We start from the raw sequence: 26,305 nt of genomic DNA on the forward strand, positions 1-26,305 counted from the left end.
TATAGTACAGCAATATGCATTCTGTTGACTAGGTGTCTGCTGAAGGAAACTGTTGAGTCGTATAACGAATTTCCACAATTTAAAAGCAAGCATCAAGAGCGCTAGGTGGCGCCTGCCTGTCATGGACGCCTTCCCGTGAGGCTCCCGATGCCAGTCCCCGCGAATCCGCCTAATCCCCTCCTAGACTGCCCTGGCCGACCACGATCCGGGCGCTGGGGTGTCTGAGGCTGCCCTGCTGCTCCACACCGGCTCTCGGGACGCTGTGACCGCCGGGGTCCTGCCTGGACGACGCGCAGCCCGGCCGGCGTCGGACGCTGGCGACCGCGGAACCACGATCCGGGCAGGCAGCTAATCTAGCCCGCGGCGCCCACGAGGGGCACAGGCCTGATCCGGCCTGAGACGAGGACGCGGCGGCCGCGAGGCTCCCGCGGATGCTGAGGACGCCGGCTGGGTGCTGCCCTGCTTCACGGATGCAGCCTGAGGCCCCTTGGAGTGCTGTGCTGGGACCCCCCCCCCGTGCGGAGCCCGAGAGCAGAATAGGCGGTCAGTGAGGTGGTGGGGGACCGTTTCACCAGGGCAGCTGCGGGGGTCGGGGGCGGAGGGGAGACCCCCCCATCGGGCCGTGCGTCGGCGGCCGGGGGGACCCGTACCCCCGCTCCCCCCCTCCTTCTCTATACCTTCTCTTCCTGGCTACGGCGCTGCCCCGGCCCCGCGGCTCCGAGACTGGCCGCCGGTCCCGGGGGTGGAGGGGCCCTCATTGACTCGGGCCGCACATCGGCGGTCGAGGGGGGGGTCGCTGCTGTTTCCTCCCCCCCTCCCCCCCTCATCGTTTGGGGCCCCGGCTCGAGAGGGCCGACAGGCGACGCCGTGCCCCCCCCTAGGGGTGGCGGAGGGACCGCACGGGCGAAGTGTCCCCCCTGGAGAGGTGGGCTATGTTCAGGAGGGCTGGCCCTGGCGATTCCCGGCTGCGGTGCTCTTGAGGAACGATCCGCCGGCCGGGGACTGTGAGCTGCGCGGCTGGACCTTGCTTCGCTGGTGGAGGCCCAAGGACGCGACTGCGGCGGGGGATCGGACTCGCTGCCCCGCTGAGGAGCTCACCGGAGACTGACCGCTGGGGCTGGTCGTGCCGGGCCCTTTCCGGCCGCGGGTTCCCCCCGCCGCCCCCCTGCTGGGCTCCCGTCCGCTCGAGCACCCGCTGACACTCTGCTGGTGTGTCGGCCGCCCCAGCTATGGGTAAAGACAAAGCCAACAAGCCAGCGTCCGGGGCCACCCAAACCAGGATGGACAAATTCACGACTTCCGACAAGGGGCCCGGCTCCGCGGCCGTGCCGGCCCCGGCCCCCGCCACAGACCTTGCCGCCATCCTGCAGGCCATCAACTCCTCCCGCGCCTCCCTCGAGGGCATGGTGGGAGAGGTCAAGGTGGACGTTGCTCTTCTCCGACAAGATCTGCGGAATGCCACCGCCCGCATTTCCGAGGCCGAGTCCCGGATATCCACTGCTGAGGATGACATCCGCCACCTACAGGACCAGCTCCGGGAGTTGACCACCCACTCTAAGGAACTACACCGCCGGGTCGAGGATGCAGAAAACCGCGCTCGGCGCAACAACCTGCGTTTAGTGGGATTTCCGGAGGGAGTTGAATCGGGCCGAGCGGACGATTTCATGGAGCGATGGTTCTGGTCCTGGATGCCGGCGGACAGCCTATCTCCTTCGTTCGTGGTGGAGAGAGCCCATCGCTCCCTGGCCCCCAGGCCCCCGGGTGCGCCCCCCCGGCCGTTCATCCTCAAACTCTTGAACTTCCGCGACCGGGATGCCATCCTTCGCGAGGCCCGCTGCCAGGGTGCCCTCCACTACCAGAACCACAAAATCATGCTATTCCCGGACTACACCCGCGAAGTCCAAGAGATGCGCCGCTCCTACACGGAAGTGAAACAAAAGATGCGCTCCCTGGGACTCCAATATCAGCTCCAGTTCCCGGCCCGCCTCCGGGTCGTCTTCCAGCACAAGACTCTGTTTTTCGATACCCCGCGGGCGGCCTGGACCTGGTTGACGGAGGAGCACCCCCTGCAGGGCTCTGGGCGCGGATCGCCTACGGGTATGCGGGGGGGACGAGGAAGGCCCCGGACATCGAAGACCCGTCGGCAGCACCGCACATTACCCCGGGAGCGCACAGCGGAGGAGGTGATCACCACGCGCTCTGGGAGAAGGTCACGCCGAGGGTCGAGAACCTCCTCTGCCTCCTCGGCCGCACACGCCAGTCCCGGGGCAGATGGACGGCGGACCGTGCCGCCCCGGCTCACGGGCCCTGCAACTCAACCAGTCGAACTGGTGGACTCTTCGGACCTCTCTCGCAGTCCCAACATTTGACTTTCTTTGCTTCTTTTTGGGGGAGGGGGGGTGGGGGATGCCTGGACGGGGGTGGAATGCTCCATTATCAGTGTTGCTCTCGGCCAGGGCAGGTAACTCAGGTTTGAATTTATTTGTATCAGGGGTCCACTAGCGCTCAAGCCCAAGCGTTTTAGCTTGGTGGTTCTTCCATTTGGTTCGGGCGACAGATGCTTCCGTTTTCGAAGTGTAGGGTGGGGGGTTGGGGTTGGTTTGGGGTTGTTTCTTCCCCGTTGGGAAGACTTTGTTGGTGGGGGATGACTCCCTCTTAATTGTTGTGCTAAGGTATCATGTGCTGTTTGGTCTGCTCTCTTGCCCGATTTCCCGTTGTCCTTCCTCTCTGGGGACCTGCTCAGACGCGCCTCTATTGGCCCCCTCTTCTGTCCTAGACCATGGCTGACCCACCTGTCCCTAGGGCCGCCATGCGCATACTATCCTGGAACGTCAATGGTCTTCTGGACCGTTTTAAACGCATGGCGGTCCTCAAATATGCGCAACGCGCCGAGATTGATGTACTCCTCCTCCAGGAGACTCACCTGTTGGGTAACAACTGCCCCTTCCTTGGCCGCTACGGCTATGACAGGGTATGGCATTCAGGTTTTGCACGGGGGTCCCGAGGAGTGGCCATTTTGCTCCGCAAGTCCTTCCCCTTTGTCCTGACCCGGGTGCATTTGGACCCCCAAGGTATGGTAGTGGTGGTTTCTGGCAATCTGGAGGGGCGGCCCCTTACCCTGATGTCCCTTTATGCGGCGCCATCTCTCTTGCCGCCGGCCCTCTCCCACGCAGCGGGTCTCCTCCCAACACTCCCGGCGGGCTCCCTCATTCTCGGCGGAGACTTCAACGCCGTCTATTCGCCTCACCAGGACTCGACGGGCCCGGTCTCCCTGTCCCGCGTCGCCCGCGCAAAACAGCTCTCATCCTGGGCTGAATCGCAGGGTCTCTGCGATGTCTGGCAGATCTGGCACCCGCAGGCACGCCAATACACCCACACATCGGCGGCCCATCACTCCCATGCCCGGATCGACCTCATCTTCGTACCATCCACCGACTGCGCGGGGGTGCGAGATGTACGCATTCTTCCGAGGGGCCTTTCGGACCACTCGCCTGTGCTCCTCGCTCTCGGTCCCCCACCCCTCTCTGCCCGTCCGATGTGGCGTCTGAACGCCTGGTTCCTCCACAACACGGCTTTCCGGAAGGCGGTCGGGGGCGAAATCGCCGACTATTATTCCCATAACGAGGGCTCTGTCATCTCCCCTGCCGTCCTGTGGGAGGCCGGTAAGGCGACTGTCCGGGGCGCCGCTAAGGGGCATCTGCAGCGCCAACGGCGGGTCCAATCCCAGAAGCTCGCGGAATGCGAAGCCCAAGCCTTGGAATTAGAGCGCAGTCTGGGGGACTTGGACGATGCCGCACGGTCTCGTCGATTGGCCTTCCTGCGGGAAGAGATTCGCCTCCATTCCCTGGAGGCGGCGAAGATTCTATGGCGCTCCTCGGTGGCCCGGGTCTACGGCTGGGGAGACAAAAACGGCACTCTTCTCCACCGACTGGCGACCTATCCCCGGGCGGGAAGGATCATACCGGCCATCGCGGACCCAACGGGTGGTATCCACACAGTCTCGGTGGCGATAGCCCAGGCGTTCGCCGACTATTATTCCCAGCTGTACCGCCACAGGCCGTCCACGCTCTCCCTCGAGGAGTTGATGGGGACGACCGCGGCGACGCTTACGCGGCTGCAGCCTGAGGTTTCGGAGACCCTTGATTCGCCGATCGAGCTGCAGGAGATCGAGGAGGCCATTGGCCGCCTGGCGCCTGGGAAGACCCCGGGACCCGACGGGTTCCCCCAGGAGTACTACGCTCACTATCGTGAGATGCTGGCCCCGAGGCTTCGGGACCTATTTGCAGCCGTGGTGGAGACGGGCTCGTTCCGGCCCGAGACGGACACAGCAACCATAGTTGCCCTCCCCAAGACTCAGCCTCCCTCGCGGTCCTGCTCCGACTATCGGCCGATATCCCTTATCAACACCGAACTCAAAATCTATGCTACGGTCCTGGCGCAGCGGTTGCGCCCGTCGCTTGCCTCCTTGGTCCACCCGGATCAATGAGGCTTTATGCCGGAGCGGGGGACCAGACACTGCCTGCGGCGCCTGCATCTTGCGATGGCGCACCGCGCCCGCCTTTCCCCCTATCTGGCCCTCCTCCTGGTCGACTTTGAAAAGGCCTTCGACTCCGTGGGATGGGCGTACTTAGCTGACGTCCTGGAGCGCATGGGCTTCGGCCCCCGGTTCCGTGCCATGGTAGCGGTCCTGTATGCGCACCCGCGAGCCCGTGTGTTGGTCAACGGGGCTCTCTCTCGCCCGTTTCCCATAGGTCGGGGGACGCGCCAGGGATGTCCGCTCTCGCCCCTCCTTTTTGCGCTGGCCATGGAACCCCTGGCGGTGCTGATTCGCGCGGATCCCGTTCTTCGCGGATGGGAATGGCCAGCTGTGGCCCCCGATAAGATTGCCCTATACGCGGACGATGTCCTCCTCTATCTTTCCGATCCAGCGACCTCGAGGCCCCGGGTCCGCCGGATCCTCCATCGGTTTGGCCAGGCGTCGGGTCTCCATCTGAACCCCAAAAAATCCGTTCTAGTCCCGCTACACCCGTCGCGGGAATGTTTCGACTGGCAATCGGATATTCCCCTCCGGAGACTCTCCTTTAAGTACCTGGGGATCTGGGTCACCCTCCTTCCGGAACTCTGCTGGGCACTCAATGTGGCTCCAGTAGTCAACAAAGCCAGATCAGATATGCTCCGGTGGCAGGCCCTCCCATTGAATCCGCTAGGGAGAGTCGCCTTATATAAGATGATGATCCTCCCCAAGTTTCTTTACATGCTGCAAAACACTCCATGCCCCTTTCCGCGCCCGTGGTTCCGGGACCTGGATAAGATGGTGACCAAATTCCTTTGGGGCGGTGGTCGGCCTCGGCTGGCCTTGGATCGTTGCAGGGTCCCCTCCTACGACGGCGGCCTGAGCATGACTAACCTCTACCTTTACTATCTGGCCACCCAACTACTGGTGGTCCACGATTGGTTCTCGGGTGGTTGGGGCGACCCGGCTTATCGACTCGAGGTGAACTGCCTCGGGTTCTCCTCCAGCCAAAACATGCTCTATGGCACAACGGTCCCCCTGTCGCTCCCCGACGTCGTACGGGCTCCCTTTCTCGCGCGGCCTTGCGACACACCAGATGGTCGGGGACGTCCACGCAACTCACTCCGCTTTGGCATGGGACGTGCCTGCGGGAGGTGGTGGGACTAACGGGCTTTCGGCAGTGGGATCTTCTCGGTATCTCCTGTCTGGGCGATATATGGCGTGGAAGCCGCATGTGTTCCTTCCAGGAGCTTCGGACCCGCTTCTCGCTGCAGCCTTCTCAATTCTACCGCTACCTTCAATTGCGCCACGCGGTTCGGGCTCACGTCCCTTTAGATTCCAGACTGCCTTCCCATAGTCCGCCTGAGGCCCAGGTGATGTTGGGGTATCTTGGGAAGGGGGGCATATCCCGCATTTATAAATCCCTGATTAACAATACACCGGTGGACTGGAGCGGGCTAAAACAGCGATGGGAGGCTTGGGTGGGACCCCTGGATGAGGCAGACTGGAGGGACGCCCTTATGGGCCCTCGGTCGCTTACCACCTCCGCTAGGCTGTGGCTTATCCAACTCTATTACCTCCACACTGCCTATCTGACCCCGGACCGCCTGTATCGTGCGGGCCTCCGCGTGGACGCCTCTTGCACTCGCTGTGGGGTGGTTCCGGCAGACTTTTTTCACATGGTGTGGTCATGTCCCCGTCTGGAGGACTACTGGGCAGCGATCGAAGCCGAACTAGCGGAGGTCCTGGGTTGGGAGGTCCCCCACAAGCCTAGAATGGCCCTGCTGGGCATCATGGACGGGGTGGACGGGTCCCGTAATGAGAAGTACTTCCTCACCACTGCCCTTATGGTGGCCAAGAGAGATATAGCGGCAGTGTGGTCACAGCCAGACCCGCCCAGAGTGGCTACCTGGAGTAGAGGGGTGGATTGGTGTGCGGCCCAGGAGCGGTCGCTATACGCTGCACGGGGCTGCCCAAAAAAATTCCGCAAGATATGGGGGAAATGGTTGGGGGGCCTGTTTTGAAGGGTGGGAGCACAGAGGGTGGGGACGGTGGATGGGAGGGGACGGGAGGGTTTTTGCAATTGCCTGTTGATGCTTTCCTGATTGCAGATACTGATGCCTTGTTCACTGCACTGCTGTATATTATTCTTGATATTATTCTTTATGCCGCAAAACACAATAAAAAGAAGTTTATCAAAAAAAGCAAGCATCAAGTCAGCTTAAATAAATTACTTGCAGTGCTGCAGAAAACGTCTCATTCAGGTAAATATAACTCAACTTTTAACTGGGATCTAGAATTTAGTATGTCTGCACAATCCAAAACTACAAAATACATGAAAATTAGCCTGTAACAACCAAATACAAAGTTAAATTTAAACTACCTAAATGCCTTTAAATATAAATGTGCCAGAGCCTCCTAAAATAAATTAATGCAGCACTCTGAAATTTCGGCTAGTGACCAAACAATTCACAAATGTAGATGGATAAAATATTTTCCTTCACACCTCCTAATAATTTGTCACAGTCATCTGGGAACTAAGCACTACAAAAAGAAGACATAAAAATAAATACTCTACAAACAAGTTGAGGGGCTGGGTCTAGACTTGCTATCTTAACATTTGTTACTGGCTAGCACTGCTACCATTTTGTTCTTTTCAAGCTAAGGTCTAGCCCAAACTTCCTCTTGATTTATGGGGCATCTGGCAAAAGCCAACAGAAGGCACTGAAATTCTCTTGTTAGCCACTGCGCTCAACTAGTAGCTAGTGGTGGATGGAGTAGGAGGATGGGTACTCTTAACACAATGATTTGTTCAGCCATTTTCATGTGCAAAGGTTTCTGTTGGATTTCTAGTGCCACAAGTCATTTTCCAGGAGCTGGGGCTACAATAAATAAGAGAAAGGGGGAGTAAATAACATGGGGACTTTCTAAAGATTGGAATAGCATCCCCATTTCTACAACTTCATGGTCTACAGAAAGGACTACAACATTTCAGAGAATAATTACCACTATAGTCACAGTATTATACATAGAACAGGAACTTCACAACAATCTGAAGAAACACTATTTTTGCTGGCATATATAGTACTTCTGGAAACAATCAGAGGTTGGGGAATACTGAACAAGTTAAATATCTTTGGTAATGCTTATCTGGTAGAGACTCGATCTTTCCACAGATTCCTGATTGTAGAATTATCCCCAGGCATGAGACTAGATAGGGATATTTTTCTTGGGCAGTGCCCCTGCTCGTTGGTAGGTGAAGTCATTGTCCTCGCCTGAAATTATGCGCAAAGTGCCAATACAGGCGCCACCCGCTGATGTCAGTAACTTTTCACGATTTTCCACTTGAAGCGCAGAGCTGCAAAGTACACTGACCACTGGTGTGGAAAACTAATGCCCTGAAAGGGGAAGTCCTATCCCTAGAAATCCATTTGCAGAGCAGGGAGGATGGGTGAGTCAGTAAGGAATCTGCGGCTAAATAAGAGTTTTTACGAGATAAGGTGTTACCAAAGGTAAGCAATTAGTTCATATGATAAAGATTTCTAGCTGCAGATTCCTTACCTATGAATAGATGCTCAAGAAATACTTCCCCAGAGGTGGGTCTGTGGACCAATTTCTCACGAGGAAGTCGAGCAGGACCGAATTGGTCAAATGCCCATCCCTAATAACGTGGCTGTCAATTCAGTAGTGCTTGGTAATTGTGTGCAGGGAAGCCCAGGTTGCAGCCTGGAAGTTGTCCAGGGTCGGAACTTCGTGTGCTAACGCAGTGGTTGCAGCTTTAGCTGTCGTGAAATGAACACGAAAACCCTCAGAGGGTTGCTTCTTAGACAATGAGAACCAGATTTTGGTACAGAGCATGATCAATCGTGAGATGGTCCTCTTCTGCATGGCCCATCCTTTCTTCTCTCCAACATATAACACAAAGAATTGGTCATCCACCCAAACCCTGTGTGCAATCAAGGTGGAACGGCAATGCTCTTTTTGGGTCCAGATGCTGAATTTGCTCCTCTTCCTTGGAGGGATGAGGCAGAGTGTAAAACGTAGGAAGAGTGATGGATTGGTCAACATGAAATGGAGTAACCACTTTTGTGAGAAAGGAAGCTCTCATACGAAGCACCAGTTTGTGTGGGTAGATTTCAGATAAGGAGACTTGGCTGACCAGGCCTCAAACTCACTGACCCTCTGGGCAGATGTTATAGCCACAAGAAAGGAGGTCTTGAAGGTAAGGAGTTTGAGTGGAAAATTGTGCAGGGGTTCAAAGGGAGCGCAGATAAGGAAAGTGAGAATGAGGTTGAGGTCCCACTGGGGATTATGAAGGGAGAATCTGGAAACCTATTGACAATAGGGATTTTTAAATGGGATGGCCGATCAGACAACCACAGAAAAGCTGAAATAGCGAAGACATAGCCCTTCAGAGTGCCCGAGAGCAGTGCACTGCTGGACAAGGAAAAGGAGAACCTGAGAAAGTGGGCAGGAAAGGGAATTTGTCTTTCTGTACACCATGCCACAAATGTTGCCCAATGGTAGGAGTAAATTGTGTTGGACAAGTGACACCTGACTCCCAAAATAATGTTATAGACTTCAGGTGGAAGGTCGAAAGCTGTCAACTGTTGTCTCTCAAGCTACACGCAAGAAGGTGGAGCGCTGACAGATTCAGGTGGAGAACGCTACCCTGCTGCTGCAATAGAAGATCCTCCTGTAGGGGCAACCTGATCGGAGGACCAATGGTCATGCTCAACAGCTAGGGTTACCAGACTTTCTGTGCCCAGTCCGGAGCCAATAGGATGACTTGGGCTGGGCCTGGACATCCCTAATCTTCTAGCGAGCGCTGGGCAAGAGTGGTATGGGCAGACAGACCTATAGGAAGCCTTAGCTCCACTTAAGATGAAAAGTGACTCCGAGCAAGAGCCACCTTGGAAACTCCGGTGCGTAGAACTGCTGACATTGCGCTTTCTTGGCGGTGGTGAATACATTTAACCAAGGCTCCTTCCACTGCTGAAAGATCTTGCACCAGCTCCGGATGGAGACACCATTTTCAGCTGAGGTTGCCCGGCCTGCCGTTCAGAGAGCCCGCCAGGTGTTAAAGCATCAGAAATATATTGCCTGGTGGTCCAGCCATGTCCAGAGATGCTTGGCCACTTTACAAAGGGTCCAAAACCCCACCCTGCCCTGTTTGTTGCAGAACCCCATGGCGGGTGCATTGCGTGGCAATCGGAGCAGGTTTTCGGATGGCGGTCACGCTCAAGGGACCTGAGGCGTCCAAGGTGTGGGTCCGTCACAGACATCAAGTGGTGACAGGCATCGGAGGGCTTAAAGCTGGCCTTATTCAACAATTATTTTTTTTAAGTTAGTCAAAAATCAACTAGGGGTAGCTCTTCCCGGATCTGCGCTGACTGGCATTGAGAGAAAAGAACCGATATCAGCGCACTGGGGTGGCACCTATATGGGCACCTATTTAGGCACCGCACACATCAATTTTGGCATGAACGATGTCACCTACCAGTGTGCAGGGGTACTGCTCAAGAAGATTTCCCGGATCCAGAATGGTGCCTGGGGATAATTGTAAGGTAAGGAATCTGTGGCTAGAAGTATCAATCAGATATTTATTTGTAATTTCTTGTTAATCCAAAAGAATTACTAGGAAACAGCACAGACAATGGAACAGTTGCTGGCACTGGCTCCAGTGTTGACAGTAATATGGGATCTTAACCACCATTATAAGGATGAGTATAATGACATCATGTGGCTGAAGTACAAAGCTTTGGTTGACTCTACAGTGAATTATACTTAAACATAGTTACTACTGTCAAATTAGCAGGACCTCCTTGGCTTAGTTAGAAATCTGTTTACATCAGTTTTAATTAACTGCAGTCTAATAAAACAGAGAACATATGGGGAAGCAGAAATGCATCATCATTTTAGACACACTTATAAAGATAATGGGAATAGGTCTTTTGATGTGTATCTGAACCTAAGGATGTGACTAACTATCTTGTATCCAGTAGTTCTAATTGCCTGGAAGTGACATTGGGCATCACCATTTAATCAACAGCTTAGATTGGGCCACATTACGGAGGACATCAAATATAAAGTATCAAGCAGTCCAATTGAAACAAAATTTCAAAAGAGGGGGGAGACGATAAAGTACATCTCTGAAAAGAAACAGTTTAACTATACAAATTGAAGAAGCACAAGAATAATTGTTTTTCAGAAGTAAAGGTAATAGCATAAATCAGGAATCATCTTAAACAAATGGCAATGAAGGTATAATTTTACAGAAATTATGCAACTGACTAATAAAGCGAACTTTCAGCACCAAAAAAGGGAATTTTTCATAGACTCCAAAGCATTGTACTGATTTAGGTCATTGTTACAGTTTATGAGGAGTACATACATGAAGACACATGACAGCAATTCTATAATCTACATGTTGAAATGGATGGGAAGACATGAAAAAAGTAAAGAAGAATGTGTTATGGGACTGAACAATTTGAAAACACCTGTTCTGAGATACTTCACAGACTGATATTACGGCAAAAGAATGGGGAGAATACTGCTAAATGTTCCCCAAATGCCGAAGAATGCTAGAAATGCGGTTATAACCAATCGCACAGTGGGGTGATTTCTCATGTTCTTTTCTTCTGCTATTGCAAGCCAATGTTGTGGAAATGCCATTGTATTAAGGTTTGCGGATTTGTCGATATATAACAATACAATTGTGTTAAAGAAATTTCAGTAGAGTTTTGCAGAGTGTAACACAAAACCATGCAGCGCATGGGCCCCCTCCCACATGGGCCCCCCCCCCACCCTTTTAGTGGCCCCTTAACCCTTTAGGAAGCCCCATTCGGGTAGAGGTCAAAGAAGATCTATGAGACATGGGAGGCTCAGGTGCCCCTCATTAAATTATGCAGGAGTGGTCCATCATTTTATGATACACCACTGTAGAAGAGCTACTGGTGCTGGAATTAATCCATATATGCTCAAGAGGAGGTTGCAGAAAGCTAGGCTGACCCTGAGTGAGGTTTCTGGATAAGTCAGATGTACAGTTTGAATCCATTGGACCTTTAAGACTAAATTGTTGATTTTGAGCTGTGCACATGTGCATGTGACTAATGTTTACAATGTGATAAGACAGGAAACCATAATCAACTGTAAAGTACAAACTGCAAAACAAAGATGTCATATAAAAATGTAATAGAAGCACAAAGTCTCAGTTGGAGTGTAACTAATTGACCTATTTGAGCGCCCAATATTGGCAACGGGTATTAACTATCAGACATTTTTAAAATAGAAGAATGCACAATATTATCTCCCTTGTAAACGATATGAGGGACGGACCATGAAAAGTAGACCAAACCTACCAGAAGTTATATTCTGTGTTTGGAGGATAGCTGAATCAAACATGATTACTGGTACAAAGCCTGTAAGGATCTTTTTAAATAAACATCTAGCTTATAAAACATGTATATTTCTGTATATGCACTTTCTATGTTTGAGTATTTATGACCACAAGACGTTGCACAGGATGCAAGCCATTGAATAATCAACAGTTACACCTCTTAAACCAGGCTCGATAATGATGTTAATGCCGACTTGTCTAAAAAAGAAATCTTCTGTTTTTCCAAAAATGCATTATGTGTGCTGGCAAAAACAAATAATTCCTGCACGTTCTTGACAAATGGTTGCAGTAACCATGCTTCCTAGGTGAAGACAGGCAATTTGTGCATATTTGCCTACCGAACATGACAAAAGGTCAGTGGTCTTACTAGTAAAACAAAACCACTTCATCATTTAATACTTATTTTTCATTTTCTGGTACAGACAGATAAATACAATTTTTACCAATAATTATAAATTGTATTTTATTTATGTCGAAGTGTTTTTTTTTTTTAACCACCAATCAGGTTCCTAAAGTATTAACAAACTTGTAGCTGTACCAAGTATTATTGCACAACGTTTGCCAATTAAATTTTTCAAGTAGTGAATGCCATACTAGCCTCACAGGCAAACATTTTACACATTAATCACTCAAAGAAGACTAAGGCTGGGTCTCAGGATGCAGGCTCCATGTAAGAGCAACAAATCTATGTTATTTGTTCTCAATCTGCGGATCATAATCCTGATGCATGAAGTATGGATCAGCAGATTTCAGGAGGGATCACCTAACAATAACTGTACAAGCATTCAATGGGCTGTGAGTAATATTTTGTACACCAACTGAGTTTTTTTTAAATGTGTGCAAATTAATGTAGTTTGAGGGCTTGAGCTTTACCAAAACCTTCTCTTCGTTTTCAGTTTTATACTGGCAGCTGATGCTCACTAACATTTGTCAACAAGTTTAAACCTACTTTTCTACATGATTTCAATGGATCATTAGCAGCTATTGACATAGTGATGAGACATGTTTTAATTAGACCTACAGACCATTTTTTAGGTATTGCAGTGAAATACGAACTGTATAGGTTTATATTTCAAACTGCTTAAACTTTGGCACTAGACCACTTTTTTATCTAAAATTCAACTGATTCCATAATCTGTGATGGATTCAGACTAAGATTTGCATGCCCATGTTCAGCTGGGATGTTCAGTGATGATAGATTTGAAGAGGTTGTGCATGTATCCATGTTACTTGTAACTTCAATCATACAAAAAGGTGCTTACCTGAACCTTCCAATTCGCCTTAAATGTGAAAACATTTCACCACCAGGGACATATTCCATAACCATGTATAAATTGGAGTTGTCCTAAAAATTAAGATACAAATATAAAAGTTATGTCAAGAGTCAAGCATGTTTGAGAAAATATTTAAAATATAGTTCCACTTTAAAACACATTGGAAATGTGAACGCTAAGCTAGGGAACATTTCCATGTAAACATCACAAATGAGGGCCTTTAATTGATGTGCATCACATTATAAGCACTGTCATTGTGTGACAATGTAAAAGGGACTTAAATAGATGTATATCACATTATAAGAATATTCATTGCCACCCTGTGACCATGGGAGCTATTATTTTAAGCACATCTAATCACATGTACAATGCGCTACGATACAAAGACGAAAAAGAAAAAGCTTAGTATATTTATGACTTTTTAAAAATAATTTGCAGTCATTTTGTACAATACTTCACTTATCAATTTTGACCAACTGTGGAATAAGTGCACAAGAACGTTATGTTAAATATAAATATGTTAAATTGTACTGATGCTATGAATGATGTGAGAAAGTGGCTCTGTATATACTGTTCCCAAATAGGTACAGGGTATACAGAGTCCACAGTCCCCAGAGGTCTGACAGAGGCTAAAGTTAGATATAACCTTACTCTCTAAAGTGGTAGCTTGGTCGAGCAGTAAGGCAGTATCAGAGGACAGTGTAAAGCATTTGTTGCACACACTCAGCCAGCAAATGGTCTCACACACTCAATAACTGAACTATAGGCCAATGGTTTATATATAAAAAATATATGCTTGTTTTATTTTAGAACCAACAATCGGCATTAAAATATACTTTCTCAGAATGAGATGCTTTATATAAATACTTTTGCAATATGCAATTGACTTTTGTAGACAGTTACAAGTGGATGCAATAGGCAACACAATTCTAAATACAATAATGCATTGAGTTCAATGGAAGTTTCAAGTTATTTGCCACAGATTACTTTTAGGATTACTTTTGGAATTCCAGGACTGGATCCTAGATTCAGTCCTGGGTCAGTACATGGAATCTAGTGATAAAAGTCGACTTAATTACTGTGATGATTTTTAGACAATATTTAGCTATTTTTAAAAGTTGACACTTAGAAAATATTTCATAGAAAACAGTCAGTGATTCCCTATGGCAGAAAATTCAAGTTGGAGGTATAGTAGGTTCTCGTTACTTTTGTAATCCAGTACTGGGTGCCTAGACTCAGTACTGGGACCTTTATCCAAAACAGGTAAGTAATTACGTTTTCAGATATTATACGATTTTTAAAGAATATTTAAAGATTGCAGAAATTGACACTTGTAAGAAATTTCACAGAAAAACAGTCAATGATTTCCTATGGAAGAAAATTGGGTTACTGTACAGTTGTAAGTATTTTTCAGAGCCAGTGCTGGGCACCGAGATCCAGCACTGGGAGCTCACCTAAGAGCAGGTGAATATTTTCGTTTTCGTTACTCGGCTGATTTTTTGTGAATATTTTAAGTTTTGAAAAGTCCACACTTAGAAGAAATTTCAGGAATAGCAAGTCAATGTTACCCTATGGAGAAAATTGAGTTATCGGTTTAAAAGTAAGTACTCGACTGGCAGAGTTAAGGTTCTGGGCATAGACTCAGGGGTCTCCCAGGGTCAGGTAGGTACAGTTGGTTCACCCTCAGCAGCACAAGGGCGGCCGGGTGCAGAGAGAGTTAGGCCCAATGTTATCCTATGAGAGGTAGGGGGGCCTTGGTTGGTGGCTGCTGACTAGCAGGCCACGCGGCTGTGGGAGCTCGGCTCCTGGTCACTTACTCACGGCAAGTGGGGAAGTAGATAGGTGTAGAGGTTGCACTGCCAGGGCCACTCGGGCGGCTGGGTGCAGGGTGCTTTTGAGCCTTCGGGCACTCAATTGATTTCAATGGGAAATCTCCGGTTTAGAAAAAGACTGCAAGCTCGGGAACGAAGATTCTTCAGGTGCCACCACCACTTCGAGAGGTAAGTTGGATAGTTGGAGGATAGGTAGGTACCCCGGGATTGGGCACAGGGGGTCACGGGGCGCCGGGTGCAGAGGTGCCTTTTGGTGTTGGGAAATCTTACCCTCTGTTGATCGCGGTTGGGGGAGCACCTTGTTCTGAGGCTGTAGGCTTCTTCAGGAGTGTCAAGGGAGGTCCTTGGGTGCCGGACTCCGGGTCACAGTCGCCGTGGGGTCGTCCTTGTGGTCTTTGTTCACTCCGGCACAGGCCAGGCTTGGCTGGTGCAGAGTGTGCTGGGTTCACGGTTCCGGGCGGCTGCCAGGGATTAGAAGTAGATTTTGAGTAAAGCCTCTACTCATGGGAGTCCCAGGGGTTTAGAGTCAAAAGGTAGCCAGGTCCTCCGGGGTTTGTGAGGTTGCTGGTCACAAGAGATGCCGGGTTGGAGCAGGAGTAGGTTCGAGGGTCGACAGGCCGGTAGGGCTGAGGCCAAAGCAGTTGGTGTCTTCCTCTTCTTAGCAGCTGCAGGGCAGGTCTTCTTTCTTCTAGCTCTTCTTTGGATTTTGGAATCTGGAATCTGGGGAAGGAAGGTTCAGGGTGCCCCTAAATACTAGGTGTAGGGGTGTTACAGGTAGGCGAAGGGCAGGGACCAATGGGTCCCTGTCCTGGGGTGGGTACACACCCTATCCTGCCTCTCTCCTGTGGTAGGGGGGCAGTAGCCTAATCCTGATTGGGTAGGGCTCCCCATCTTCAAGATGGCGAGAGGGGATGTGCTTCACCAACCTGAGGGGTGGGGTTGGCAGGCTGGCACATCCCCTGTCCTTATTTGGGGTTTCCAGCCAAGCTTCCCGACAGAGTGGGGGATTGCATCGGCCTGGGGAAGCTCACAGAGGTGGCATGCCTTTGAAGCTTCCCCCTGCCCATCCTGGGGGAGGAGATTTAGCACCTTGTCCAGGATGTGCATTGTTGCAGACCCAGGAGAGCAGGGGCTCTCCTACCCAGGGGTCCAGCAACATGTCTGATGTGTGGCAGCCTAGGCAGCCTCAGCACAGACGTGGATTGTAGGTTAGGTTTCAGGGGGCCTCTCGAAGATGCCTTCTGTGGTGCTTGGTACATTAAATCCCACACTGGCATCAGTGTGGATTTAATGTGCTGAGCAGTTTGATATCAAACTTCTCAGTCATCAGTGCTGCCATTATGGTGCTGTGGAGTTCGTGTTTGACTCTTAAATGGCAGCACTGCACTTACAGGGCCCAGGAATGGACCTGGGTACTGTAGGGGCACAGGGCTCCTGCCTCTGTGCCCACACCACTGGCATAGGGCACCCAGCTAGAGGGGTGGCTGATGTATGCCAGGGCAGTGTAGGTTGTGGGCATGGCACACAGGGATGTGTGCCATGTCGTCTCTCTGTTTTGTCTTGTACCCAGACACTCAGCCTGCCAGGGCAGTGTGTGTGTGTTAGGGTACAGGGCCTCTAAGGGTGGCACAATGAGTGCTGCAGCCCTTAGAAGCCTTCCCTAGTCACAAGGCCCTGGGTATCTAGGGTACCACTTACCAGGGGCTGACATGTGGCCAGGATTTGCCAATTTGGTTTTCAGGTTTTTGTGTAGGGAAGGAACATAGGCCCTGGGCACCTGATTGGCAGGAGTCCAGGGAACATTCAGTCAAAGTGCATTCAGCAATTTAGCAAAAAGTGGGGGCATACCATGCAAGAAAGATGGCACTTTCTCACAAATGCTTACTAAAGAATTTAGAACACAAAGCATAAGTAACCTCTATGATAACACTGCAAACCTTGTTGCCCCTTTTCCTCAGATGCTAGAAACGGCACTTCAGAAAATTCCAGGTCAATTTGCAAAACAGATTTATATTTTAAAAATAAAAAGCCTTAGCGCAGAAGAACTCTGTCTGTCTCGCCACCAGGTTACTTCAACAAAGTCCAGTTCTCTTTACATCCATTCACATGAAATTCAAAGACATCTACTGCCTGAGCTTTAGTTGCCTATAGTGCTTAATTGGAAAGATAAATATATAAATAAATGCAGAGGCCGTATGTTTTTTTCTTAGGAGCCCACCACCAGTACTGCTGAATGTCGGAGTTTAAAATTCCAAGGCTTTTTAGCCTCGATTTCACCTCAAGGGCTCTTTGTTTCACAGCTAGGGTTCTCACCATTGGTGGAAAATGCCATGTACCACCATAGAGTGCAATTGTCATTATAGATCTGGCAGGGGCTGCCAGCTGAGATCATCTGCCTCGGCATTCAAAAATTCTTCAAGGTGGTTCACAACCAGGGAAATGTCCTGGCGATCCTACCAACTCCACAGTAGACATGCTTTCAGGCACAGGCCCGAGAACCACCTACCTGCTTGTTGCAGTACCATATGGTGGTGGTGAAGTCCATGAGAACCTGAACCAGTCTTCCTTTATTATATGGAAAAAAGGCTTTCAGCACAAGGCGTAAGGCCCACAACAACTTTAACAGGCTGATGTAGAGACAGGTCTCTGCCAGAGACCAAAGTCTTCTGATTTCCAACTCCCCTGATGACTCGCTACCCTATCCTGGAGTGATGAATCAGTCACCATCTAAGAAAATATTCCTTTCTCTAAAAAAAACACACAAAAAAAAACCTCTTTATATTGCTCCATATTTAGATAATTCACACTCAAAAACAGGTAAAATGAGTGATAAACAAGATCAAAAAAGTGCTCGGTGCTCAAACTTAATGATAGTTAATGCGAATTGCAAAATACATAGTATCATCAATTGTAAACACCGCCTGTAAAAAGTCTTAAGTGCCTTTAACACAGTGTCAAAAGTCAATGGGGTTTCAATCTGATGTTTATAAGGGATCATCATCAGGACTCAAGTTAATATTGGCCTCAGACAAAGCAAGCATATCACGTTCACACTGGTACACCTTACACGATGACCAGGAACGTGGGGGCTTACGAGATGCACAACTGTCGTGTTTTGCACCGGAGTTCAGTGATGGCAGAATCACCACAGCAAGGTAGTAAGCACCTCTGAGCTGGAGGGGCTTTAAAGCTGCATGTCAAGCATGTCTTGCACAATCCCAATAAAGGCGTAATCGCAATGCGGTGTTCCAACGAAGAAATTCGCTTGTAATAGCCGCATATGCTGAGGAAGAAAAGACCGCAACCAATGGCTGTACTGATAGAGAAGGGATTCGGGACTCTGAAGGACAGACTCATCCCTTCTGAAATATATGCATGGTTCATTAGAGTAATGCGAGAGGGTTGCATTAATTCTCCTTGTAGAAGGAATTCATCAATACTGTAGTCTTCAATGTCACAGTTTTAAGTCCCTCAGATATCAAAGATTCAAATTGCTTCAGGGCCAGAACTAACAGGACAACAATGTAATTTCGGATTAGAATAAGCATTCCATCTAGAGATCTGTGTAAAGACGATCATCAAAATAATACTTAAAAGCAATCACATTCTGTTTGGGCATTAGTTACTGCCAAAAAGGACCAGTAAGACTCTACCTGGATAAAGTACTTTTCTAAGTACAAGAAAATAGAAAGAACATGCGCCAATACGCAAAAGAAAGAATTCTGGTATTTTTTGAAGTACAAAATGGGAGAACCTGAACCATTTGTCTTACATCCTGTCTTCTAGTAGATTTGTTAGTAGCTGTCTTAAGAACTGTAATATTTGATTGAACAAGTGATAAAAACCCAGACGCTAGATAATCAAGTGGAAGAGTGGAATTTTGTTGCACACTGGCATTGCTTCCCAGCAGAGGTGTAGTGAAGGCAACTGTGAAAAGACTATCCACAAGGAGGGCTGTATGGGATGGTAGAGGAGGAAAGAATGTGACTGGGAATCTGGTCTACCTCATTATATATAGGAAGTAGCAGATGCAAATTAGTTGTAGGGCTTGAGTCAGGTATTATTTTACCACTGGATGACACGTCTAAGACACACAAAGATGTAGGCTGTTAAAACCCACTGGAATCCCCCCTAGACATACTATCTGAAATGATTGACTAGGTGGTGCTCTAGAATAAGTTGAACGCAATGCTAGAAGTGTCCAATGTGGATGGTGACCGCCTGGTCTTACGACTACCGCATGTGCACAAACCTCAAACCAGAAATCACCACAAGGGTGCAGAGGATATGGGTGGAGGAACTGGGAACCACTCTCACAGACAAGATATGGTCATAAAGTTCCTCACAGATTCAAATCATCTCGACGAACCACAGGCATGAATTATTACACTTTAAATTCATACACTGCATCTATAACGCACCATCCGGCATTGCTAAATTTGATCTTACTAGACCAGACCTGTGTACTAAATGCCATGCCTCAGGGCCAGATTTTGCACATTTAACGTGGAACTGTCCAGTGATATCAGCATACTGGGCCTCTGTCTTTACACATGTCACTGCTATGACTGATATAGTGCTTTGCCCTGATCCCCCTCCCTGCACTTTTATGGTTTACCAGAGATATACTACACCCCTTGCTTTGCTTTGTTTCTATGGCTTTTCTTTTAGCCAAGCGTGAGATAGCGCTCCACTGAGGCAACAGTAAAGCCCCCTCCTTCTCCGATTGGCTTAAAAGCATGTCATTTTGCGATAATGTCATTAAAGATTACGCCCTCCTCCAGCCCCAGAGATTTCTGGCAGCCACTGCGCGAGTACCTTCACACTCTGGGGCCGATACCACATCTTAACACTCACTCCTCCTTTCCATTCATATAGCCCTATCAATGTCTCCTCCATATGCACCCCTCTACAATTTGACTCATTTATTTAGTCAATCCAGGTTTTAAATTTCTTTTTGTATCTTATGTTGATTATGCTTCCATGTCATTATGTAGACATCACTGATTGTCAATGTAATTCACAGCAGCGTATTACTGTTAAAATGTTTGTTATTTGGAAAATCAATAAAGACAGAAAAAAATGAGTTGAACACCACCTCTTATCTGTCGCATATTACAGAAACAAACATGAGAAGATACCTTCCATGATAGGTGTTGGAAAGTGGATTATTAGTAGTGGCAAATGTATATCTTCCACTGGCAATAAGGCCACTAACCGAGTTTAGGGCTCTGAATAGCTCTTAGAAAAATATTTCCATGCACAACCCGTGGTAGCTTGGCTGTGAGCAGGCAGGCTTAACTTCAAAGACAAGTATGTAAACATTTAAAAACACCAATTAAGACACACCAAACAAAAATCCAACAGCAATTTATCTGCCCCTCTCAGATACTTATTCAAAGTCTCCTGGGCAAGCTAGAAGGCACTCCTGTCCAATGAGGTGCAAGGAAACACCCCAGGGTATGGCCACATCCTCCAAAGTGTGGCACTATATTTTCACAGAGAGCACCCTTTATCCACAATTCATCATGGCTGATTTTCCAGCAGAGACAAAAGAGCTGGCTAAGCTCTCCTTTAGGATGGTTCATTTCCAGACTGTCCCTCCCCTTACATCGGTCCTTAATCCTTCCACCTGGCTGGGTTCAAAGGCTAGGGCTGTAACTGGACCCGATTTACACTGTCTGTCCCCTCCCCAACTACCCAGCCTCTTGGATTCCATATCCGGGGGAGCGAAAGGGAATGAGCCTTGAGACGTAGATGCCTGGAGCACCAAGCTCTCTGGGGTAGGGTTGGCAGTGAGGAAATTTCGGTCACCTGGAGCAAGGTGGTGGCAGCGGCCAATCGTCCTATTCACAGGAACCCTGTGATGAGCTTGGACCAGGTTCCCAGTAGGACATCAATGAGGGGTTCATTAAACAGGAGTTAGGGTTCCGATGAAGAAACTCCCGGCTGTAGTACGTCCGTCCAGATGTTGGACTTGACCGTCATTGAAGGAAGCTGAAGGCCAAGGACCTCAGTCGTCCTTCGCACCACCATAGCTTAAGACGCTTCCCCCGCCTTGGCCACGGTAGGGGAAGAAATCATGCCAGTATCTGGAGAATTATCCAGTTCACTGGCCTCACCAAATTCCTTATACCAGTCCAGGTTGGTTTTGTAAAGAGTCCAGTGACCCCTCCTCAAAGATCTCCAACTCCTATCCCTTCAGAATAAGGCTCAGTAAATGACCTAGGACCAGTAGGTCCTGCCTGTGCGGGGGCATGGCATCATTCGAAGCGATACCGGCTCCGGGTCGTCGGGAATCAGAATGAGGCTGACGTAGCCAAGATCATCGGTGGCAGAGAAGGTCACAGTGGCAGGACCGACACTGTTCTGGATCCACAGGGGGCATCGGCGCCAGGTGTGCCAGCATGAAACCCGATAAGAGCACACCCAGACTCCGCAGGACCCAAAGGCTGGAGGGGTCATAGCATCCAAAAAGAGGCGCATGACCTCATCAAATTCTCTTCCTTCGGCAGGGTTCGCTCCAGCTTCCGAAAAATCAGAATATTGGGAGCAGTGCCTGAAGAAACTGGAATAAAAGGGCCAGATACATACAAATATACTACAGTGTAGCATACTGTACACGTGTTGTGCAGTCAAGCTGATACTCTAAATATGTTCAAAATGAATGCAGCACATGAATCGATGTGGACAGCTATATATAATAGTGGCATTATACAACTGAAAAGTAGGCGCAGCTTTACTTAGTGTTAAAAACCAAAAAGAAACAACAAAAAAAACCATCTAAGTGACATCTATGGTCAGCTCTTCCCCATTACATATAAATTCCACATGCACATAAGCAAAATGTTTCTGTATATGGTCAAGCAGCTTAAGAGAGCAACAACCTATAAGCTAGTAGACCTCTCAATAAACAGTCCTGACCCCTTCACCTACATAAATTCAAAATGAACTGCCAATTAAAGACATCATTTAATATGCCCTCTTTTGTGCTGTGATATGTGTTGTGATTTTGGTGTATATCATTCTCTTGCTGAAGATGTGTTATTTTCGATATTTCATTCAAGCGCAAACACAAAAATGAGTTTAATACATTTATAATCAAACAGTGAAATTACTGAGAAAAGATAATTTTACCGGAGAACAGCTCCACAAAAATACATATGCCCATAGAAAAATATGGTTTACCTTAAACGAATACTCCAAACGTACAAGAAAAGGAAAATTCACTGCTTGCAATATTCTTTTTTCATTCAGTGTGTGTTCTATTTGTTTCAGTTTTACAACCTACAGGAAGACAGGAAGACATGGTTAAAGTGACTCGCTCAACATCAACCACAAACATTTCAAAGAAAGAACTAGAAGAACAATTTTAAAATGTACAATATGCATTTTAGGGCACACCAAGGCTCTAAGAGGACATTTCAAAGACGACAGACACATTTCCTCACAAGTGGCAAATGTTGCCTATGTACCATGGTACAGTAGACGTTACATAGAGAGCAAAACTTCATGCAACATCCATACAATTATAGGCATTCTTAAGGTACACAAACCATTGAATCCTCTTTCATACAGTGACACAGACTTGTGAAAGAGAGATTGCACAAGGTTGTAATGCATAGAGGAAGGAGGGACACTATCATGTGGAGACGAAGAAGTTACTTACCTCTGGCAATGCTCTTTATGGTGCATACCCTATCTAGGCTCAGATTCCTCACCTTAAGAATATCCCTAGACACATGACTGAACCTGGAGAATTTTCTCAACAATGCAACCCGCACAATGAGAGTTGGCACCACTGTGTAATATTTATTGATATATTTTAATTATAGAACAAGTCCTCCCTGGTGTGCCCAAAGACCTTTGTCTTGATAGCTGATAATTGATATCGTCCTTAGCAGGCGCTAATCTCATACAACAGGTCTGGTTTTTTCCAACCTCTCTGCTATTGATATAGAGACTCCGGTCCCTCTGACTTGGTCAGATCATTATCTGATCCCTTTTGGGTTTACTTTGCCCAACTGGGGGCAAGCTAAGGGAACTCGCTTTATTCAAAGAGAAATTGGAAAAACCTGAACGAAGCCGTATTAAGCACTGTTTTGCAGGACACTCACCCCTGCTTATCCCCTGACTCCAATGCAGACGCAGCCTCCATACATCAATGGATTGCTACTGCAGTAGACTCAGTTGCGCCGGTTAGAGTAGTGAAATCTACTAGACTGTCCCCCACTGCCCCTTGGTTTTCTTATGCCCTTAAAGAAACAAAAAGTAAGTGAAAAAGACTGGAACGCCAGTGGAGATTGAGTTATAGTGACTTATCCAAGGCATCCTACAAAAAAGCATTAAAAGATTTCCATAAAGACATAAAAATAGCCAGGAGGGACTATATCGTGACCCGCATTCAGAACGCAGACCATTCCTGTAGTGAGGTTTTTAAAGTAGTTCAATCCTTTTTCAATCCCAAGGCGTTAGAGACCAAAGTAATACCATCCCTAGCCTTGTGTGAAAAAATTGCTAGTCACTTTGAAAATGAAATTTTAAAGGTTTACGACTCCTTTGTGCCATCTGAGGCAACTATGGCAGCAGACACATCCCCGATCGCGGCGGAGGCACCTGTGCTTATCAATTTCACTCCAATATTACCTCAGGATGCTCTAGATTTAATCCAGAAATGCCGCTCAGGCGCTCCTGATGATCCATGCCCGCCCAAACTGTGGAAGATATTGTCCTTTTCCCTGATGGACGCGCTACTTCATATATGGAACTCTTCTCTGGATACGGGCATCTTTCCTGATAAATGGAAACATGCGACACTTCTCCCTCTGAGAAAGAAACCAAATGGGGATCCAGATGATCTTAGCAACCTTAGTCCCATTTCTTTACTTTCTGCCCCAGGAAAAATGCTGGAGAAATTGGTTCAGCGCCAACTGACCACTTTTATTGAGCAGAGTGGTGCCTTGCACACACAATCGGGTTTTCGGGCCGGGTTTAGAACGGAGACCGCTCTCCTAGAAGTAGCAGAGTCGGTAAGATGGTCGCTGGATTCAGGAGCATCAGCTCTGTTGGTGCTCCTGGATCTGTCTGCGGCTTTTGACACCGTGGACCATTCCATACTGGTCCAGAGACTACAAGGTGTGGGCTTTGGGGCGAAGGTTCTGACCTGGCTGACATCCTATCTGAGTGGGCATATGAATCCCATCCAAAACAGCTCTGGTGCAGCGTCCCTCAGGGCTCAGCCCTGAGCCCCCTACTCTTTAATCTCTACCTAGCCCCGCTATTCTCTTTGATTGCCAACTGGGGGGTGAAAGCGATTTCCTACGCTGACGACACCCAGTTGGTTTTCTCATTTAAGGAGCAGACGGTAGAGGCTTTTAAGTATTTTAAAGGTTGCTTGCGCGACATATCTTTATGGATGAATTCGAATAAATTAAAGCTCAATGCGGGGAAGACTGAAGTTCTGTTTTTCGGGCAGGGCTCAGTCCCTGATGCAGATTTATGGTGGCCGCCAGAAATGGGCCCACCACCTTCCCCCGCCAAATGCATTCGAAATTTGGGGGGGGAGATGGGAGTCTGACCTCTCTTTCCTAGCCCAAATACAGCAGGTCTCTGCAATCTGTTTTAGTAAATTAAAAAATGTACGGAAAATGTTGCACCTTTTACCGGAAGACTGCCGTAAAATAGTATTTCATGCCATAGTCACATCTAGGCTGGACTAAGCCAATGGCCTGTATCTTGGCCTTCCCAAACATGCCATTCACCGCCTTCAGATGATACAGAATGCGGCTGCAAGACTTGTTTGTCGTATACCATTTCAACACCATGTCTCTCCGCACCTTCAGAAGCTCCACTGGCTACCAGTGGAGAAAAGAATCATATTCAAGGACATGACTTTGGCATATCGGGCTTTGAACGGAAAATGCCCGAGATATTTGAAAGATAGACTGGGTCCCTATAAGCAAAACCGTGCGCTACGATCTAATTCCCATAAATTGCTGCGCTCTTCTCGCTTTGTGAAATCCCGCATGGGCGGTAGAACTTTCACAGTCAGAACGGCCTCATTGTGGAATGCCCTGCCTCGTCATCTACGGCAGGCGAACTCAGAATCCTGTTTTCGCAAGGCTTTGAAGACGTGGCTTTTTAGGACAGATTAATAATGAGAGGTTGCTCTTTACCCTCTCTGACGTTATGGTTACCTGATGTTCTAGCGCCGGGACACCCCTGCTTGGGGTAGCTGTCGTGCTTTATAAGCTTCGGTATTATTATTATGTCCTCGCTCAGGCAAGCGGCCAGTGCTCAAAAACAATATTGATCAGATTTTGGACCTACAAAACACAGTGTTATGGGGCATTAGATGCAAGAACTATATAAAAAACTAGAAAAACCCACATTGAAACCATCAGAAATGTCCAGGAGGGGAAGATGGCGGTGGAAGACAAGATGGCAGCTGTGTAAGTGTTGCAAGTAGCCACCCATCGACCGTTCCATGGCTTATCTGGAAGCTGCTTAAAACTGTTCGGAAATGGCTTGAAACTATCTTGATGGTTACCCCTTGGATTGTGGAGGACCTGAGGTAGCCGTGAGAAAGGACATCAAAGTGAAGAATTGCCGGTTTCAGTCACCTGCTGGTTCACGCTGTACTGAGGGTGTTTGCTTGGATGATGTGGCGGGGGACACCGCCTACGGCTTTTCGGTATGCCTCCAAAACAAGTGAAGCCCCACCGGGACCGGGCAGAGGGCAGTGCAATGGGGGCTGGGGCGGCGGGGAATCCCCATGGTCCTTTAGCCCAGCGGAAGACACTGACTGGAAGGAAGGCTGGAGATGCTGCTCCCGTAACTGGAAACAGCGAGTTGGAGGCAGGGAAAACCAAAACCAAAGGACAGCATCTTAGTGAGGCGGGACCTGCGAAACAGCGGGTGATCCCAGGGATGTTTGCTGGTTGGGGCATGGTGGAGGAGCAGGGAGATACTCCTGCCAGTGTTGACGGTGAGACTTTGCTTATACCGGCTGTGGATAATTCTAGCCCTCCACTTGTGGACAATGTGAGTACGAGGCTTGCAACTTTGGGGTCTGTTGAGCTCTTACATGGCTGTATAGAAGGTGCTGAGACTAATTTGGCAAAGAAACAGGGTAAGATAGCTTATTAAATGGCTATAAGTTTCTACAGGCTCACGGTAAATCTGGTGAGACCCCAGAATGTGGTGACATTTTTTTTCTCTTAATGAGCATTCAGAACTATCCAATCTCAGTGGTGGGGGGAGCATCTGAGTTGGCTAACTCAGAACT

General features: G+C 48.5%; 1 protein-coding gene across 3 annotated transcripts in view; it reads right to left on the reverse strand.

Moving 5' to 3' along the window:
* PRKACB (protein kinase cAMP-activated catalytic subunit beta) overlaps positions 1-26,305 on the reverse strand; it is a 215,188-nt gene that overhangs the window by 76,453 nt on the left and 112,430 nt on the right. For all 3 annotated transcript variants that reach the window (XM_085601938.1, XM_085601937.1, XM_085601939.1), the window contains exons 4-5: positions 22,207-22,305; positions 13,175-13,257 (exon numbers count right to left, since the gene is read on the reverse strand). In XM_085601938.1, the coding sequence (XP_085458064.1) occupies positions 13,175-13,257; positions 22,207-22,305 (182 nt within the window). The remainder of the gene's footprint in view (positions 1-13,174; positions 13,258-22,206; positions 22,306-26,305) is intronic.

Source organism: Triturus cristatus, chromosome 4_2 (genome assembly GCF_964204655.1).
Source record: "Triturus cristatus chromosome 4_2, aTriCri1.1, whole genome shotgun sequence".
NCBI classification, from domain to species: Eukaryota; Metazoa; Chordata; class Amphibia; order Caudata; family Salamandridae; genus Triturus; species Triturus cristatus.